We start from the raw sequence: 18,432 nt of genomic DNA, 5'->3' as shown, positions 1-18,432 counted from the left end.
TGGCAGCGGCGGCCACAGATAGATTCATGCAATGCATGAATCTATCTATTGGTGATAGAGGGGTGTCAGGAGAGAGGGGGCGGTGCCCGTGCGCCCTTAATGTATGGGCCGCAACTGGCAGCATGGCTCATTTATGTGCAGTGGACAGCCGACTGTGAAGCCGCAAGCTGTCACAGCCAAGTGGCCACAGTTAGGATGCCAGCACCGGGTGATCGATTGCCTCGGGTGAGCAAAGAGCTGGCTCCTTGAGCAGGTGAGTGTCTGTTTATTAATAATCCGAAGCTACAGTTCCTGTAGCTGCTGACGTTTAATTTTTAGAAATATGTTTAAAGCTCTTCTTTTACCATGAAAATTCGAATTTCATGACAGGTTCCCTTTGAAGACATTAAGAGAAGCTTACCTGCAAAAAGGGCCACGTTGGTTTGCTTGGCGTCAAAAGGGCACCGCGCTTGGCCGTTAAACTCTTCGCCTTCCTGCTCCAAGGTTTTGATCTGAAATATTGAGCAAGAGTTCTTTTGCATAAAACTGTTAACAACCACGGGACATCTCGATGTCCATTCACTCAGCCCAACTTTTGTGACCTTTGTCATAACAAATTTTGGCAAAAAATGAAAAAATGTTGTAGAAAATTGACCATTTCCGGAGAAATGCATTGGATTTCGGCATGGAAGGTGATTTTTAAGGTTCAGTGGGTTTTACATGACTCCTGAAGGTTACGGAAGCTCCTTTCCACTATCTTTACCTTTTCTTGACCAAAAAATAACCCCCTTATTAGTTTGGAACATGATGTTAGCAATGCTAACAGTTAACCTAATCCTTTGTTTAGCAACAAAGTCATGTGATCAGCATATCACCATAAGATGACGAACAAGTGGCTTGATGCAAAGCCATGTAATTTTTTTTTTGTTCCTTTTAAAGATTCACCTAAACAGTCTACATGGCAAAATTGAGGGTCATTTCAAGAAAATCCCAGTAATTTCTAAAATGGAAGTGAAAGCGCTCTAGAGGCAGGGTTTTTCAACCATGGAACTCTAGGGTTCCTTCAGAGGTTGCTAGGGGTTCCCTGAGCAATGAGCAAATACTGCCTTTCATATAAGTTCCCACTGACACCACTGGTCTTTTTAGCTTTCTGTAAGGGGATAATTCTTCCCAATGGCCACAAGTGTAGGGAGCATTCTTCCCACTGACCATCATACTAATGTATCATGAGTTGTAGATATGGTAATTTTTTAGCAGGGGTTCCCTGAGACCAGTGTATTTCAAGGGTTCCTCTGGTTGAAAAGGTTGAGGTCTTGCAATTTCTTAACAAGCATTGTAATCTAGTATTATTCTATTGGGTAATAGATGTCTTGAATTAGCAAAAGTTGCTCTAAAAATGCAACAAGCTTAAATATCCACTCTCTAACCCCTTTATCACACATGCAAATGATCTCCTGCATTGCCCTTTTACCTTGTAGTTTCAGCATATTGGGTTGAAGGAATTGAAAGAGTTTGGTTGTTCTTGATTACCAGAACTTTAACTGTTGACCATTTTCCTATAGCATTATTCTATAGGGCAATAGATGTCTTCACTTTTCCAAGGTTACGCTCAAAAATGGGTAAATACAGTCAAGCTGAAATATCCACTTTGCACTCATCTCTAACCCCCATCTCACACACAAAAGGACCTTGTATGCTGTCTCCTACCTCGTAATTTCAGCAAGTTGGGTTAAAGAAACTGGTGCCATTGGCAACGAGAGTTTGGCTACTCTTTTGTTTACCAAAACTTTATTATAATCGTAGCACTAGCAATTGCAGCCATTGCAGCACTCTGTTGACCATTTTCTTTTAATATTATTCTCTCGGGCAATATATGTCTTTCCTTATTGAAGGCTATGCTCAAAAATGAGTAGATACCACCAAGCCGAAATATACCTCTAACCACCTTATCAAACACGAAGGACCCTGAATGTTGCCTGACTCCTAAATTGCAGTTTTGGGTTGAAGGAAACGGTGACACAGTCAATGAGAATTTTTTCAATCTTGATTACCATAACTTTATAACTTATAAGGTTCTTTGTGTTTGTTAAGGGGGTTAGAGATAAGCGCCGAGTTGATATTTCAGCTTGGTGGTATTCTCACAAATGGGTAGATACCACCAAGTTGAAATATCAACTGAGCAGTTAGTAGGCTTGTGCAATTCATTTCGTAACTAATCGAAATTCGGCCGAATTTTGCATCTTTCGGACATTCGGATGCATCCGAATGTCCGAATAAAAAAATAACGAATTACAACGAATACGAAAGAAATATAACGAATGAATTCGAATGAATTCGACATGATTCGGTAATTCTTTAAAGATCTAATGAAACAAAAGGTCAGCTCAAAGTAAATCTTATAGTCCAATCAGCTAATAAATTTTTTGCTGGAGGATGGATTACTGGCAAAGTGCATTCCTGAGAACTGAGTTAGAAGGGTGTTGTATTGTATTTGAGCCGAAGTACTAAATGATTTCAACATGATTTGAAATTATTTCAACCTCATTCGAAATGATTCCAACATGATTCGACATTATTTCAACCACATTCGAAAATATTTTGTGACCCGACTTTAGGGCCATGTATCTCACTTGGTGCTAGAAACAGGATATGTTGTAGTGCTAGTACTATTGTGTTTGCATACCAAATTTGGAGTTTCTAGCATCAAGTGACCCCGAGATACATGGCCCTAAAGTCGGGTCACAAAATATTTTCGAATGCAGTTGAAATAATGTCGAATCATGTTGAAACCATTTCGAATCCGGTAGAAATATTTTCGAATTTGGTTGAAATATTTTCGAATGCGACCGATTTTTCGAATTCAGTAGAAAAAGAAATGAAAACCCGAAAACGAATTTAACTAATATAACTAAACGAAATTAATTAATTAACGAATTAAAACGAAACTAAACTACCGTACCGTATATACTCGAGTATAAGCCGAGATTTTCAGCCTCTTTTTTGAGGCTGAAAGTGCCCCCCTCGGCTTATACTCGAGTCATCGCTGTCTGCCCGCTCGATCAGCGTGTCGAGCAGACAGACAGCGGCCATTCTATGATTCAAAAGCCGCGCCTCCGGCTCCGCCTTCGCCTGTGATAGGCGGAACACTGAATTTCCCAGCAGCCTGTGTTCCGCCTATCACGGGCATCTTCTCATCCTCGTACTACGGACGAGGATGATACGACGTCCGTGATAGGCGGAACACAGGCTGCTGGGAAATTCAGTGTTCCGCCTATCACAGGCGAAGGAGGAGGCGCGGCTTTTGAATTTTACAATGGCCGCCGACGAAGAGGGCACGGGACGGAGGCAAGGCAAGGCACGGCACGGGACAGGACGGGACGGGACGGGACGGGACGAAGGCAAGGCACGACACGGGACGGAGGCTCGGGACAAAGGCTCGGGACACAGGTAGGCTGGACACACACACACACACACACACACACACACACACACACACACACACACACACACACGGATGGAGACACACACACACACGGATGGATGGATGGATGGAGACACACACACACACAGGGATGGATGGATACACACACACACAGGGATGGAGACACACACACACAGGGATGGATGGATGGATGGATGGATGGAGACACACACACACAGGGATGGATGGATGGATGGATGGAGACACACACACACAGGGATGGATGGATGGATGGATGGATGGAGACACACACACACAGGGATGGATGGATGGATGGATGGAGACACACACACACAGGGATGGATGGATGGATGGACACACACACACACAGGGATGGATGGACGGACACACAGGGATGGACGGACACACAGGGATGGACGGACACACAGGGATGGACGGACACACACACAGGGATGGACAGGCATGTCTCACCCTCGGCTTATACACGAGTCAATAAGTTTGCCAGTTTTTTTGGGGGTAAATTGGGGGCCTCGGCTTATATTCGGGTCGGCCTATACTCGAGTATATACGGTAAACTAATTTTTTCCTTTTGCACATGTCTAAATTGGGTTTCTGTATTTTCACCCTGTCACATGGGCTTCCAATGGAGACTACAAAGGGCTACATATGTACTGTGGGCCAGGGGGGCCCTTCCTGGTTTCTTGCATTGGGGCTCTGAAGGTTCTAGGTTCATCTCTGGTGACAGCGTTCTGTCCCTGTCTCCTAACTGGGTTTCTGTATTGTCACCCTGTCACATGGGCTTCCAATGGAAACTACAAAGGGCTAATTCAAATTCGGTAGAAAACTAAACGAAATCCGAAAACGAATTTAAGGAAGTTAACGAATATAACTAAATGAAATTAATGAAATAACGAATTAAAACGAAACGAAACAAATTTTTTCCTTTTGCACATGTCTAGCAGTTAGCTCTAACTCCCTTATCAAACACAAAAGAACCTTGAATGTTGCCCCTTACCTTGTTGTTTCGGCAAGTTGAGCTAAAGAAACCGGTGCCACTGGTGATAAGAGTTTGGCAATTCTTTTTTTTACCAGGACTTTAATATATTTATAGCACTAGCAATTGTAGCCATTGTAGTACTCTATTGACCATTTTTCTTTAGTCCTTTTCTCTTGGGCAATAGATGTCTTTACTTATCCATGGGTATTCTCAAAAATGGGTAGATACCACCAAGCTGAAATATTCACTTGGCACATATCTCTAACCCCCTTATCAAACACAACAAACCTTTTTACGTTGCCTCCTGCAGTTTTGGCAAATCTGGGTTGAAGGAACTGGCGCTGCAGGCAATGAGAGGTCATTCTCGATTACCAGAACTTTCTGTTTCAATAGTTTTTATTCATTTCCAAAAATACATCTTGTAAGTTACAGAGCCAAACAGACCTTGGCAATACAGTTCCAACACAATTCAAAGAGGTAGACAAAATAACATTGTACAAAAAAAAAACATTGGTCATTCTTGACTACCAGAACTTTAAAATATTTGTCCGCGTACACCGACCGGACTTTTTGACATCAAAGGTCCGACGGAACGATTCCGGCAGACCATTCGATCGTGTGTGGGCTGCAGCGGACTTTTGATTTGCAAAAATCCATCAGACTTTAGAAATGGAACATGTTTCAAATTTTTCTGCTGGAACTCCGCCGGACCCAGTTCCTACCGAGAAATCCGCTCGTGTGTATGCTAGTCCTACGGACAAAAACCGACGAGAGGGCATCTATTGGCTACTGGCTATGAACTTCCTTATTCTAGTCCGGTCGTACGTCATCACGTTCGAATCCGTCGGACTTTGGTGTGATTGTGTGTGGCCAAGTCCGTTCATTCGGGAAGTCCGTCAGAACTCCGCCGAAAGTCCGTCGAACCTAGTCCCTCGAAAAGTCCGGTCGTGTGTACGCGGCATAACAATTGTAGCATTTTATTGACAATTTTCTTCTAGTGTTATTCTATGGGGCAGTAGATGTCTTGACTTACCAAAGGGTATGCTTACAAATGAGCAGACATCAACTAGCTGTTATATACACTCTGCACTTCTCTGTAACCCCCTTATTGCACACAAAAAGGACCTCGTAGGTTCCCTCTTTTCTTGTAATCACAGCACTTTGAATTGAAGGAATTGGTATCACTGGTGATGCGAGTTTGGTCCTTCCTGACTACCAGAACTTTAATAAATTTGTAACACTAACAAAGGACTTTATTGACCATTTTCCTTTAGTATTATAATACGTGGCAGTAGATGTCTTACCTGGTAAAGGGTAGATATCAACCAGCTGTAATATCCATGTGGTCATCATCTCCAACCCCTTTAACCCCACACAAAGAACCTTGTACATTGCCTCTTACCTTGTAGTTTCGGCAAGTTGGGTTGAAGGAATTGGTGCCGCAGGCGATGAGAGTTTGGTCATTCTTGATTACCAGAACTTTAATATAATTGTAGCATTCGTCCTGAGGATAGAAAAAAAAATTGTGCTTAATTTTACAACCCTTGCTAGTTGGTTACTCTTGTTTCTCAAAATCTAAATAGACTATAGACATCTGAGGCTAAGTGGTCGGTGGCAGTTTGGCTGGACAATGTGGCCTACCAAGCAGTGACCCCAATGAGGAACATTTGAGGTGATTGTTTTCACCTCAAATGTTCCTCATTGGGGTCACTGCTTGGTAGGCCACATTGTCCAGCCAAACTGCCACCGACCACTTAGCCTCAGATGTCTATAGTCTATTTAGATTAAAGCTGAAAAAATTGGACAAATGGCTCCAACATGTAAATATCACGAGAGACACTTCCTCCAACAAACTAATTTGAATAACTTTTTTTTTCACATCAATTTTCAAGGTACAAAAAAACATTTTAATATAGCTCTAACCTCACCACCACACTACTTTTAGCGACATAAAAAGCAGAAAAAAAAAACTTTAAAAGCAGAAAAAAAAAAATTGCGACATACTATTTCAGTGGTAATGCTTTTAAATGTACGTCTTCCCTCGCACCAGCAAATGGCAACATAAAAAAAGGGATAAAGCGCCTGAATAAAATCACAGATTGTATTCCATATCTGAATGTTGTTTTGCTTTATTTAGAAATTCCACAGTAAATTGTGAACGGTAAGGCATTAAAGGACTAGGAACCTTGAAAAAAAAAAAAAGGGAGCCATGATTCAAAACATCCTTTTTATCTTAATGCAGATCGTTACTCAGAAAAGGAAAATTGGTGTCCAGATTATATCAATGAGAAGATATGACAAAGCTTATAAAAACAACAAGCAAACAGCGGGGGCCCGATTCTCTGCAATCCTGTGACGAACGCTCGCAAAACCATCTTTATTCATGAAAAGCTGGTTCCTGTTTTTTTATCTGAGGTGGTGCATCTGAGGAGAAAGGAATATTATTGGCGTGATAATAAATGTTAGGTTGGCGAGAGGGCATATCGAAGGGGGCCCAGAGGATGACAAATGTAGGAGCTGTTCCCTGAGCTGGGCCATTTTCTTCAGACGACGAGGCGTTTTCTTGGTGTGCATCTTGCCGATGGCGGCTGGTGCATAGGAGGCTCTTCCATCACCCTTGAAGTCTTGAAAGCTTTTCCACCAGAAAATGTCAGATGATGAATAGGATGTCGGTGGAACAGTGATGGATTAATGCCAGCTGAATCTCCAGTTAAGGCATGCTTACTTATGTGCAGTAGAAGAAGCCATGTTGTGGGATATATGAGCTTTTGAGCCAATGGCATCATTGAGATACCAAAGGGGCAGCCAGTTGATGGGACCAACCAGTACTAATGACATGACAATGGCTAATGGGAGGCTGCCAGTCAACCAGTGCCATCACTTAAAGTGGACATTCCTGTAACGTTACAAATCTGCATAAATGCATTTGGTATTTCCTAATACATAACAACAGTATTATTTTTTTTTCAAAAACCTTAATCTTCTTTAATTAAAAAAGGAGCTTTTTAGCCTCAGTCATAAGTCTGCTGCAGGCAGGAAGAAGAATTGCCTCAAACGCCTCTTTTCAGTGATTACTTTTCTGACAAGTCACAATATACTTGCAGCAGAATCACTCCTAAACGCAGTCCTTGAATTCCAGTCAGTGGAAGTGTCTATGCTAATGTGATGCCATTAGTCTGCTGCAGGCATTTCCTCAGTCTCCTATTCTCCAAAGATCAGACTGCACATTGTAACTTGGTAGAAAGTCACAAGCAGATTCAGACATTTGTGAACTAAGAACTACGTAGGCAGCAGGATTTAAAGGATTGTATCATCTCTGAGTCGGCATCTCAGCCCCGAAAGTAGATGGTGCCTAACTAAAGATGACGGCATGGTCAGGGAGAGTACTATGATCTCTGTGAGTGGTATTAATATCTGGAATTTTTAAAAAACATAACTTAGCATCTACTGTATCTCAGAAGACAGGTCCACTTTAAGCTGGCCATATTTTTGCCAATTTTACAAGTTTCAGTTTGGAGAATGGTCACTTGAAATGAACCAGTGTATGCCAGTTTGCCACTCGCCGGTTTGATCATTTCAATTTTCAAGCATCTAAACTGACCAGAACTACTGCAGTGTTAATTACCCCAATTTTGCCCCCGGAAACTGGGAAACAATCTAAAGCATGAGTGTTAGATTGGTGTGGAATATTGACCTACCCATATTTAATATTAACGTAAAAAAAAATTGATGGAAAGTTTCCAAAATTGCTTCAATTTGGTGACCACCATTTTTGTAACCCCGATTTGTATAATTTGGTCTCTAGAAAACTGGAAACGTTCTAAAGCATGACTGTCAGATTGGTGTAGAATGTTGACCTACCCATATTTAACATTTATGTAAAACTTGATGGAAAGTTTCCAAAAATTGCTTCAATTTGGTGACCACCATTTTTGTAACCCCGATTTGTATAATTTGGTCTCTAGAAAACTGGAAACGTTCTAAAGCATGACTGTCAGATTGGTGTAGAATGTTGACCTACCAATATTTAATATTTATGTAAAACTTGATGGAAAGTTTCCAAAAATTGCTTCAATTTGGTGACCACCATTTTTTGTAACCCCGATTTGTATAATTTGGTATCTAGAAACCTGGAAACGATCTAAAGCATGAGTGTCAGATTGGTGTGGAATGTTGACGTACATTGCAAATGTATTTAATTTTTAAACAAAAGATGAAGGAAAATTTCCAAAATTTACACAATTTTGGTGACCATCATTTTTACCCCAATGTTTATAATCTGGTCTCTGAAAACCAGGAAGCCATCTAAAGCAAGTGCAGCAGATTGTTATGAAATATTGACTTATGATATAAATTTATTACATTTTTATACAAAAGATGATGGAAAGTTTCCAAAATAGCCAATTAGACAATTTTTAGCCCAATTTTTTTTAAATTTATCTCTTGAAAACAGGCAACAATCTAAGCCATGTGTGTCAGATTGGTGTGGAATGTTAACTTATAGTTCATTTTAAAACAAAAGATGATACAAAGTTTACAAAATTGCCACAATTTGGTGCCCACCATTTTTATCCCAATTTTCATCATTTGGTCTCTGGAAACCAGGACACATTCTAAAGCATGAGTGCCAGATTGATATGGAATGTTGTCTTACATCTAATTATTTTTGTACAATGGATTGGGGAAGGTTTCCAAACTTGCCACAATTTGGTGACCGCCATTTCTACCCCAATTTTCATAATTTGATCTCTGGAAATGAACAACCAATCTAAAGCATGTGTGTCAGATTAGTACGGAATGTTGACTTACACCTATTTAATTCTAAACCAAAAAATGGAAAGTTTCCAAAATTGCCACAATGTGGTTGTCCATCATTTTTACCCCAATTTTCATAATTTGGTCTCTAGAAACCGGGAAATTATTAGAAGCGTGTGTGGCCAAATGTTATAGACCGTTGCCTTACATATATTTACTTTTTAAACAAAAGACTGCCACAAGGTTGCCAAGTGTATGGCCAGCACTAACCCCAGTGGGCAGCCATTTTGAAAAGTCAGTTTGTATGCCCATAGCCTACTGTGATTCAGATATTTTTTAGGATATTTAGCTTTAAAGTTGATTTAGTTCAGTGCAAGTTTGGCCACAAACCCGGTCCACAAACAAAGTTTCTCATAAAGTGTATGGCCAAGTGTATGGCCAGCACTAACCCCAGTGGGCAGCCATTTTGAAAAGTCAGTTTGTATGCCCATAGCCTACTGTGATTCAGATATTTTTTAGGATATTTAGCTTTAAAGTTGATTTAGTTCAGTGCAAGTTTGGCCACAAACCCGGTCCACAAACAAAGTTTCTCATAAAGCCGCCATCAAAACTTTCACCTTCAAGAGAGGTTTAAGGAGGCCAACATAATCCGTCAGTATTTATATAACACCGGTCCCATACCGATAATTTTGATTTATCCTTGTTGAGCACCTTGAGAAAAGCAATCGATAAAGCCTATCTACTTTATACAATCCAATAGATAACATAATGAAAACTCCTCACAATCAATGAGAGCCAATCAAATCCTGACATTGCTGATTGTGGATTAAAACATGTACAAATGACAGGTCTGCCACGAGGCAAAGGTTGGCAGATCTCTGGGTGAAGGGTCTTGCTGAAGTCTGGAACGCTGTCTTAAGAACACATAAAATGAATGGCCTGGCTTCTTAACACTATGTAATGTCAAGTTTTGGACTCTCCAAGCCTTTTCAGTACTTAGTGCCCTTTTTTGTGGAAAGAAGAACTGAAAATTGCTATGACCATAACTATGATCATTGAAATTGCCATGACCGTCATTTATGTATACAGATTGTTTGGTATCGTAATATATTGACCATTGTCGCTGTCATTGTACGGAATGTGATAGAAAATCCAAAATGTTACAGCTGTCACCCAAACAGAAATAGAAGGAAGATCGTCCAACGGGGACATGGAGATACTTCCCCTCAATTTAAAGAGATTTAATTCATTTAAATGATACTTGAAGGGGAATGGGTTCTGATGGATTTACAATGCAGTGTGCTCTTGTTTAAGGAACCAGATTCGCAATGAAAGTATAGTGTCTGTGGACCTTCTTCTGGTCCTACCTTTCTGATCATGATAAACAAATTGGCCAAAAGACAATCAAGTCTCAGATGTGTATTGAGGACAACCTAGTATTGTATCATTTTATAAGTCTTTTTAAGCATTTATTAGTTAAGAGCATGAGATACGGCCAATGCATTTCAGGGGAAAGAGCCCCCCCCTTCAGAGTTCTAATGACAGATGTTAGTAGACTCACCTAGAGGACCTAAATTGATGCTTGACAGAGACTAGTGGCTCGAAATGGCACTTAGAAAGGTTAATTTGGTCTGCTCATTTAGGTCCTCTCGTGCATTTCATGTTGATTATACATGTAGAGAGGTGCATCGGGGTGCAAAGTCCGGTTGCAGAGAACAGAACTTGTATTAATGAGTCCAGTAATTCACAACAAACCCGGTTGGAAAGACACCCCACCGGGGACACTCATGGCAATATCAACAATATGTAGCAGTGCAGGTCTAGTTGTGCCAAGAATGTCTGTCTTGAGGGTTAGAATGTGGCCTGGCCGGTCCAAGCCCAAATCAGGTCTCCAGAAGGATGGCATCTCCCTATCCTTTCCTTGCCTCTAATCAATCTCCCTATCAGACTGTGACTTAAATAGGCTCTGCTTGTCCCAAGGTGTCTGCTAGAGTCCCATGAGGCAGCAGTATTCAATTGCATAGCTTCTGGGTGACCCAGAAAACCATAGAAGAACCATGTTCTGCTTGACTTCCCCTCCCCCTGCAGTGTCGCTGCGTTTGAGCTCCACCTGCAGGGGAGAAAATAGCCTTCACCTGCCTACATGCTAACATTCATTGCTCAAGCCCTGAAGAAGGGGGAGGTGCTTTTCCTCAAAACACGGTGGTTGTATCTGATATTTTTAACCAATGAATGTATCAAAAATACTTTTTAAGCCATAGGATTCCTTGTACTAGGCACCCCTCAATGCATACCCAAGGGTTGTGTTTCTGGGACAGGAAGTAAGGGGAAACTCCCCTACTGGACAAGGCAATATAAGAGAATTGGGCTACCTCCACATTAACCTGCCAGCAGTGTATTCATTGCCATATATATGCCTTAAGTTTGATTTGAGTTGGTGGAAGCACTTAGTAGAGCTACTTTGACCTGGCATTGTGGCTTCACATGTATGTGCAATGCTGTAAACAAGACACCAGAGCCTTCAAAGCAAAAATGTGACCACATGTGCTACAAGTTGGGCTGTGTTGGCCAAGAATGTTTTTTTTATTTTTTTTTGGTGCGTTGAACCTCATTAAGGGCCCATAGGAAATAAATAGACAGAATCAGCAGAAAAGTGAACTAACTTGCATGGCAGCACACTATAACATGTGTTAAAAATGCGTATGCTTAGGTGTTAATGGGCCCTGTAGGTGTAATGAATGGCTGACGGCAATCAGATCTCTTAATATGAGGTCTGGGCTGCCTTCAAGACCAACACAGCCTATGCTGACCTGATTAAAATGGCTACTTGGAGACCCCTGCATCAAAATCTATTCCGAAGACATTTGCCGCAGTATTCGAGGCTACGTGCCGGGGCGGCTGTCCTCTTAGCAGGGTCCCTGCACTTTTAACTTCGTAATGATATACGGTTCTGTGAAAAGTGAGTCCCCGCCGAGCTGTAAGGAATAATAAAGCTTTCTTGTTGTGAAAATGCCACCTGAAAGGGGTCTGGTGCGCTGCGGGGGTGGCTGTAGTGCTCACTGCGATGTCTGGGTCATTATGTAATCCCGCTGGCTGTTCCCTCCAGACAACGGCCTCGCGGGCACTTTCATGTGGAGAAAAGAAACTGCCGGGCATAAAAAAGAGGAAAGCTCATTTCCTCTGTACAACGGAAAAAGTTTACTGCTAGAAATTGGTATATTATAATCTGGTTTGCTTTCTGTCAATTTATTTATTTCAGAAAGACATCATTTGTAATTATATAATGTATGGAAATAGGAGAGGTTATATCTCAACATTACATACTTATCTATTTTTTTCTCTCTCCCTTTCTCTTTCTTTCTCTTTCTTTATTTTTCTCTTTCTCTCTCTTTCCAACCTTCTTTCTCCCTTTCCGTTTCTCTCTCCTTCCTTCCTTCTCTCTCTCTCTCTCTCTCTCCTTCCTTCTGTCTGTCTCTCTCTCTTTCCATCCTTCTTTCTCTCTTTCCTTTTCTCTTTCCTTCCTTCCTTCTTTCTCCTTTCTTCCTTCTTTCTCTCTCCTTTCTTTTTTCATTCCTTCCTTCCCTCTCTCTCTCTCTCTCTCGCTCTCATTCCTTCCTTCCTTCTCTCTCCCCCCCATCTCTCTCTCCTTCCTTCCTCCTGTCTCTCTCTTTCCATCCTTCTTTCTCTCTTTCCTTTTCTCTCTCCTTCCTTCTTTCTCTCTCCTTTCTTCGTTCTTTCTCTCTCCTTCCTTCCTTCTCTCTCTCCTTCTTTCTCCTTCCTTCCTTCCCTCTCTATCCTTCTTTCCTTCCCTCTCTCTCTCCTTTCTTCCTTCCCTCTTTCTCCTTCTTTGCTTTCCTCTCTATATCACTCTCTCTCTTTCTCTCATTCCTTCCTTCCCTCCCTCTCTCTCTTTCCTTCCTCCCCTCTCTCTATTTCCTTCCTTCCCTCTATCCCCTTCCTTCCCTCTCTCTTTCCATCCTTCTTTCTCTCTTTCCTTCTTTCTCTCCTTCTTTCTCTCTCCTTTCTTCCTTCCCTCTCTATCCTTCTTTCCTTCCCCCTCTCTCTCTCATTTCTTCATTCCTTCCCCATCTCTTCTTCCCCCTCTCTCTCCTTCCTTCCTTCCTTTCTTCCCTCTCTCTTTCCTTCCTTCCCTCTCTCTCTATTTCCTTTATTCCTTCCTTCCTTCCTTTCCTCTCTCCTTCCTTCCTTCTCTCTCCTTCCTTCCCTCTCGATCCTTCTTTCCTTCCCTCTCTCTCTCTCTCATTCCTTCCTTCCTTCCCCCTCTCTCCTCCCCCCTCCCTCGCTCATGCCTTCCTTCTCTCTCTCTCTTTCCTTCCTCCCCCTTTCTCTATTTCTGTCCTTCCTTCCCTCTCTCTCTCCTTCCTTCGCCCCTCTCCCTCTCTCTCATTCTCTCTCTCTCTCCCCTTCCATCCTTCTTTCTCTCTTTCCTTCTCTCTCTCTCCTTCTTTCACTCTCCTTTCTTCCTCCCCTCTCTATCCTTCTTTCCTTCCTTCCCCCCTCTCTCTCATTTATTCCTTCCTTCCCTATCTCTCCTTCCCCCTTCTTTCTCATTCTCTCTCTCTCCCCTTCTCTCTTTCTTTCCTCCCCCTCTCTCCGTCTCTCTCTCTCTTTCTCCTCTTCCTTCCTTCCTTCCTCTCTCTATTTGCTTCCTTCCTTCCTTCCTTCCTTCCTTCATTCCCTCTCTCCCTTTCTTTCTTATCCACGTGACTGCTATAGGATCCAGAGGCACAGGGTGTCCAGCACAGTCTAGCTATACAGGTACCAAATCATTTGAAATTACATTTGGATAAAATGATTGTTTATATAGCTTGGGGACCACCTTATGATTGCTGTAAAAAGTAGAGTATTCAATATTACAACAAATAAGCAACACACTGTGTAAGCAGGTGTAGCCTATTTTCTCCATTGAAGGTGGCACTTGTCAGCAACGGCAATGCAGATGGGGGAGGAAGTCGAGGAGAACCTAGTTCCTCTATGGTTTTCTCGGTCACAGGGAGGCAGCTATCCAATCGGATGGTGGCACCCCATGTGATTTTGGCGGCCATCTTGGGCCAGGCTCCCACAATTTGCTAGTGGCTAGAGTAGGGAAAGGTCTTCTGTCAGATAGGGACAGTGCACATAGTCAGGGAAAGGTTCTGGAGGAGTAGGGAAAGTGCAGGGACCACTCCAAAACTCTGTAAAGATTTCTATCAGTACGGACTGGCCAGGCCACATTCCGTTCCTCATGGCAGATGCTCTCGGCACCTCCGAGTCTTCAGTCTACTGCCCCATTGCTGTTACTACTTGTGAGTTGCCTTCCAGCTGGGTCTGTTTTAATTGCCAGACTTCTGCTACAATATATTCCTGTTGCTGCATATGGACTCTGTGTGTTTTCTGCCCGCTGTTGCTACTACCCTCAAGTGTCTTGATTGGTTAACACCTATGCCTTGCTGCAATGGGGTCCTTGTTTCTAATGTTGGGGGGTCAGTTTCTCCCTGTGTTTGCATGGGTTTCTTTTAACACTCCAAAGATGTGCTGGTAGGTGTATTGGCTTTGGTCTACACTGGCCCTAGCATGTGAGTAAAAATTGATATGTGTTATCGCCATCTGCAAGCTGGTCCAAAGCCCAAGCAATTGAAGAAGGATCAAAAAACACCTGGTGTCCAACCTCGTAAAAACCTGGCCAAGAATATTTTTATAGGTAAAGGTTCTCAGTTGTTTCAGACATGGTGCCAAGAGAGCTAGACTGTAGAATTGTTAAGAATTGGATACAAGCGAATAGATTTATACATACATTACTACAGAAATGGCCCTGTAGATAGAGATTACGTGGCCTTTTAATGAATTTGCTATAAAGAAGCTCTATCTCTGTATCTATCTATCCATCTTCCAATCTATCTTGTCCACACTTAAGATGACTGTAGAGTTTTTGTTCAGAGATATGGTGCACTGCCCTTTGTAAGGTCATGAATGGAGTTCCTCGAATTCCCTTGGTCGCCTGGTTGTAGCTTCTCATTGACTCATTTGGCAAGTGTTGCCTCCGTAGCCCCACCGGGGAGAAAGCAGGTGAGCTACGTGGCTTCAGATGGAAAAATCTCATCAAGGCAACCGTCTGTAGATGCAGCCCGCCCGAGTGTGAGCCACTGGAGTGTGAGACATTGATGAAGGGAGGTGAAACAAAACCGCCTTTGCTGAGCTCAGCAAGAGAAATCTTCCGCTGTGCAACATCACAGCCGCTGCCTCTTGCGCGAGGGGCGGGGGGTCAGCTGACGCTCAACTCCTACAGCATGCTCTTCTTAATTAAAGGCGAATTCTAATTAGTGCCAGAGTTAATTTCATTTTCCCTGGGCCAGCAGTCACAGCTCTCTCTAATTTTCGAAAATTTTCATTTGGAGAATGGGAACAAAAGGGCTGAGCCGACTGGGGGAGGAGAGGAGGTAATTGTGTCTGAGATCACATACGCACATCTCTGCTGCTCATAAAAGAAAAAAAAAATTTGTTCATCACAAGCTATTGTGTGAGGTACATTCCTAATTTACCCGTCTGTCGTCTAGAGGATCCGCTTCAACCATTCAACCATAAGCTCTATCCGTTTTTAAAGAACCTGTATTTCCGTGAACATCAAATCTCCAACAGTCAGGGCGTGTCTAATGTACGCCAGGGACAGAAATATCAAATAAAGTTTTTAATGGATGAACAGAAAGTTAAAGAGGAGACAGCAATAAGGGGATTGGTGATGCCATATGCCTGCGAAATTACTGGGGCTGAAGACTTGCAGGACAGTCTTTAGGGAATGGGATGGTTGGTGACACACAATTGGTTGATTGAACTACACCAGGGGTAGGGAACCTCAGCTCTCCAGCTGTTTTGAAACTACAAGTCCCATGAGATATTGCAAGACCCTAACGATCACAGGCATGACTCCTAGGGGTATGATGGGATTTGTAGTTTCAAAACAGCTGGAGAACCAAGGTTCCCTACCCCTGAACTATACCAAGTAAACTACTGGGCTGAAGAATTGTGGAAAGCCTTAAGTGAATGTGATGGTTAGCGGCACAAAACTGGTTGACATACTGTATATTTATATGCCAAACAAACTTTTGGGACTGAGGAACTGTAAGGAAGCTTTAAGGCACTGTGATCGCTGGAGACACATATTTGGCAATCTTTTATATACCAGTGAAACTAATGACAACAAGGAAATAGGAAAACCTCAAGAGAATGGGTGATAGGACCCAGGTCTGAACCTGTAACCTCTGCTGTGTCTGGCACGATCTCTTCTTTCTGAGCCACCTGAGATGCTGGACAGCTCCCTGCCTTTTGCTTAGACAACCTCGCCCTGTGTCTTATTTCTCTTGAACCTTGTTTTGCTCCTCCCATGAATTTCCTATTAAGGCACTTCCTGTTTTCCAGATTATTGCTCTCTCTCCAGCCAATAACTCGCTCTTGTCGCTTCATCTGCCATCCATATTTTCATTACTGCTCATTAACTTTGGCTTGTTCCTCGCCTAAGCTTCCGCTTAATCCGAAACTGCAACCACTTGTTACCGACCTTTGGCTTGTTCTTTGACTACGCTTCTGCTTGATCCCTACCTGAAACGACTTGTTGCAGACCTTTGGCTTGTTTACTGACTATGCATGTGTTTGATCACTATCTGCTACTGGACCCCGGCTTGCTCAACTCCTGGTGGGGCGATCTTGAGCAACGCGACCTAGTACTGAAACACAGTAAAACCCATCTCCACTATCAGGAGCTCTGGTGAACACCGGTTAGCCTGTATTATCTGACAGGGTGGCCTTCTTCTATACCTATCCTGCTGGTCAATGGGACTCCCTACTGCTGTAGCTACTGGTCTCTGAGCTTGACCCCTGACCGTGACAATGGGCTGGTTGGAAATACAGAATATGTATGCTGTTGTGACTACGTGGGTTGAAGAACTGATTGAAGCAGGGCCTCATGGGCATAGGATGGTTGTTGACACAGAAGTGGACAACTTATATACTGTATACTGGTAAAACTAGTAGGGCTGATTAATTGGCCAACTTGTATATATCAATATAACTACTATGGCAGAGGAACTGAAGGAAAGCCACAAGAAAATGAGATAGTTGGAGACACCTCTTATATATATTTATATTCTAGTAAAACTACTGGGGTTGAGGAACTGTATGAGAATCTCAAAATGGGGAAAAAGGTTGGAGACAGAGAACTGACTGACATACAGTATATACCAGTGAAACTACCAGGATGAGGAACTGTATGAGAACCTCAAGGTAATGGGAAAGGTTGGAGACAGAGAACTGGGCCTGGCTGATGTACATGCCAGTGAAACTACTGGGGATGAGGACTTCAAGATAAGGGGAAAGGTTGGAGACATAGAACTGGCTGATGTATATACCTATGAAACTACTGGGCTCCATCAATTGAAGGATAACCTTATGAGAACGGAATGATTGGACACACAGAACTGGCAGAATTATAGATGCGAGTGAAGAAGCTCCCGGAGCTGAAGAATTGTAGGACAGCCTCCACAGAATGGTATAGATGGTCGTATAGTACAGGTCATCATGAGAAGGTAAAGAGACACTTTCATGAAAGAGAAGAAGAGGAGTTAAGATCCATACACTTTGAGGCTCAAAATTTGGTCATGCTGGAACATAATGTAAGATAGTATCACCAGGCGGGCTATGACATCACAATGCTTCATGGTAGCAATTAAGGCACATTGAATTAGCCAACAATGGGATCACTTTAAGGCTTTAAAAGCTCAAATGCAAGAAAGGGGGCCTCTGCATTCATTTTCAACAACCAAAATCAAGCCTGTCAACCTCCAGGCCAAAAAAAGAATATAATGAGCTGAAAGGTTCAGTACACACCTCCATGTTCAAGTACAATCCACCGCATAGTCTTGATGCTCTTTCCTGTTGATTTTAACTTCAGAACACTGCATGTGTGCTAGTTCCATTGGGAACATATTTTAGCCCTTCTTTCCTTCTGTATAGTGATAACTTGTTTACAAATAGTAGAAGTAGATTTGCAGATAAGCTTGATGGTGCAGTCTCCACTAGTCCACCGCCTTAGGCCGGAGCCTATTACGTCTACCCAGAACTATCGTGTTACTATCAAATTTTCTAAAAACATTACAACGGTCACAAGTAGCCAATCAGACTTTGAAGACATTTGTTGGAGTTGGGACTAGACCAACCTGTAGCCAACCAGGTCAATACAACATTTGCAAAACTTGACCAACCCAGACTG

The 18,432-nt window shown here is 42.4% G+C and overlaps 1 protein-coding gene across 3 annotated transcripts in view; it reads right to left on the bottom strand.

Moving 5' to 3' along the window:
• The window catches only part of SEMA6C (semaphorin 6C), a 330,011-nt gene that overhangs the window by 71,383 nt on the left and 240,196 nt on the right, over nt 1–18,432 (bottom strand). For all 3 annotated transcript variants that reach the window (XM_077464107.1, XM_077464109.1, XM_077464108.1), the window contains 2 exons: nt 5,821–5,922; nt 401–491 (listed from right to left, as the gene is read on the bottom strand). In XM_077464107.1, the coding sequence (XP_077320233.1) occupies nt 401–491; nt 5,821–5,922 (193 nt within the window). The remainder of the gene's footprint in view (nt 1–400; nt 492–5,820; nt 5,923–18,432) is intronic.

Source organism: Lithobates pipiens, unplaced genomic scaffold, assembly GCF_037356315.1.
Source record: "Lithobates pipiens isolate NorthernLeopardFrog02 unplaced genomic scaffold, aLitPip1_a1.2 Scaffold_30, whole genome shotgun sequence".
Classification (NCBI taxonomy): Eukaryota; Metazoa; Chordata; class Amphibia; order Anura; family Ranidae; genus Lithobates; species Lithobates pipiens.
Note: the sequence above shows the minus strand (reverse complement) of the source record. Positions and strands in the feature narration are given on the sequence as shown.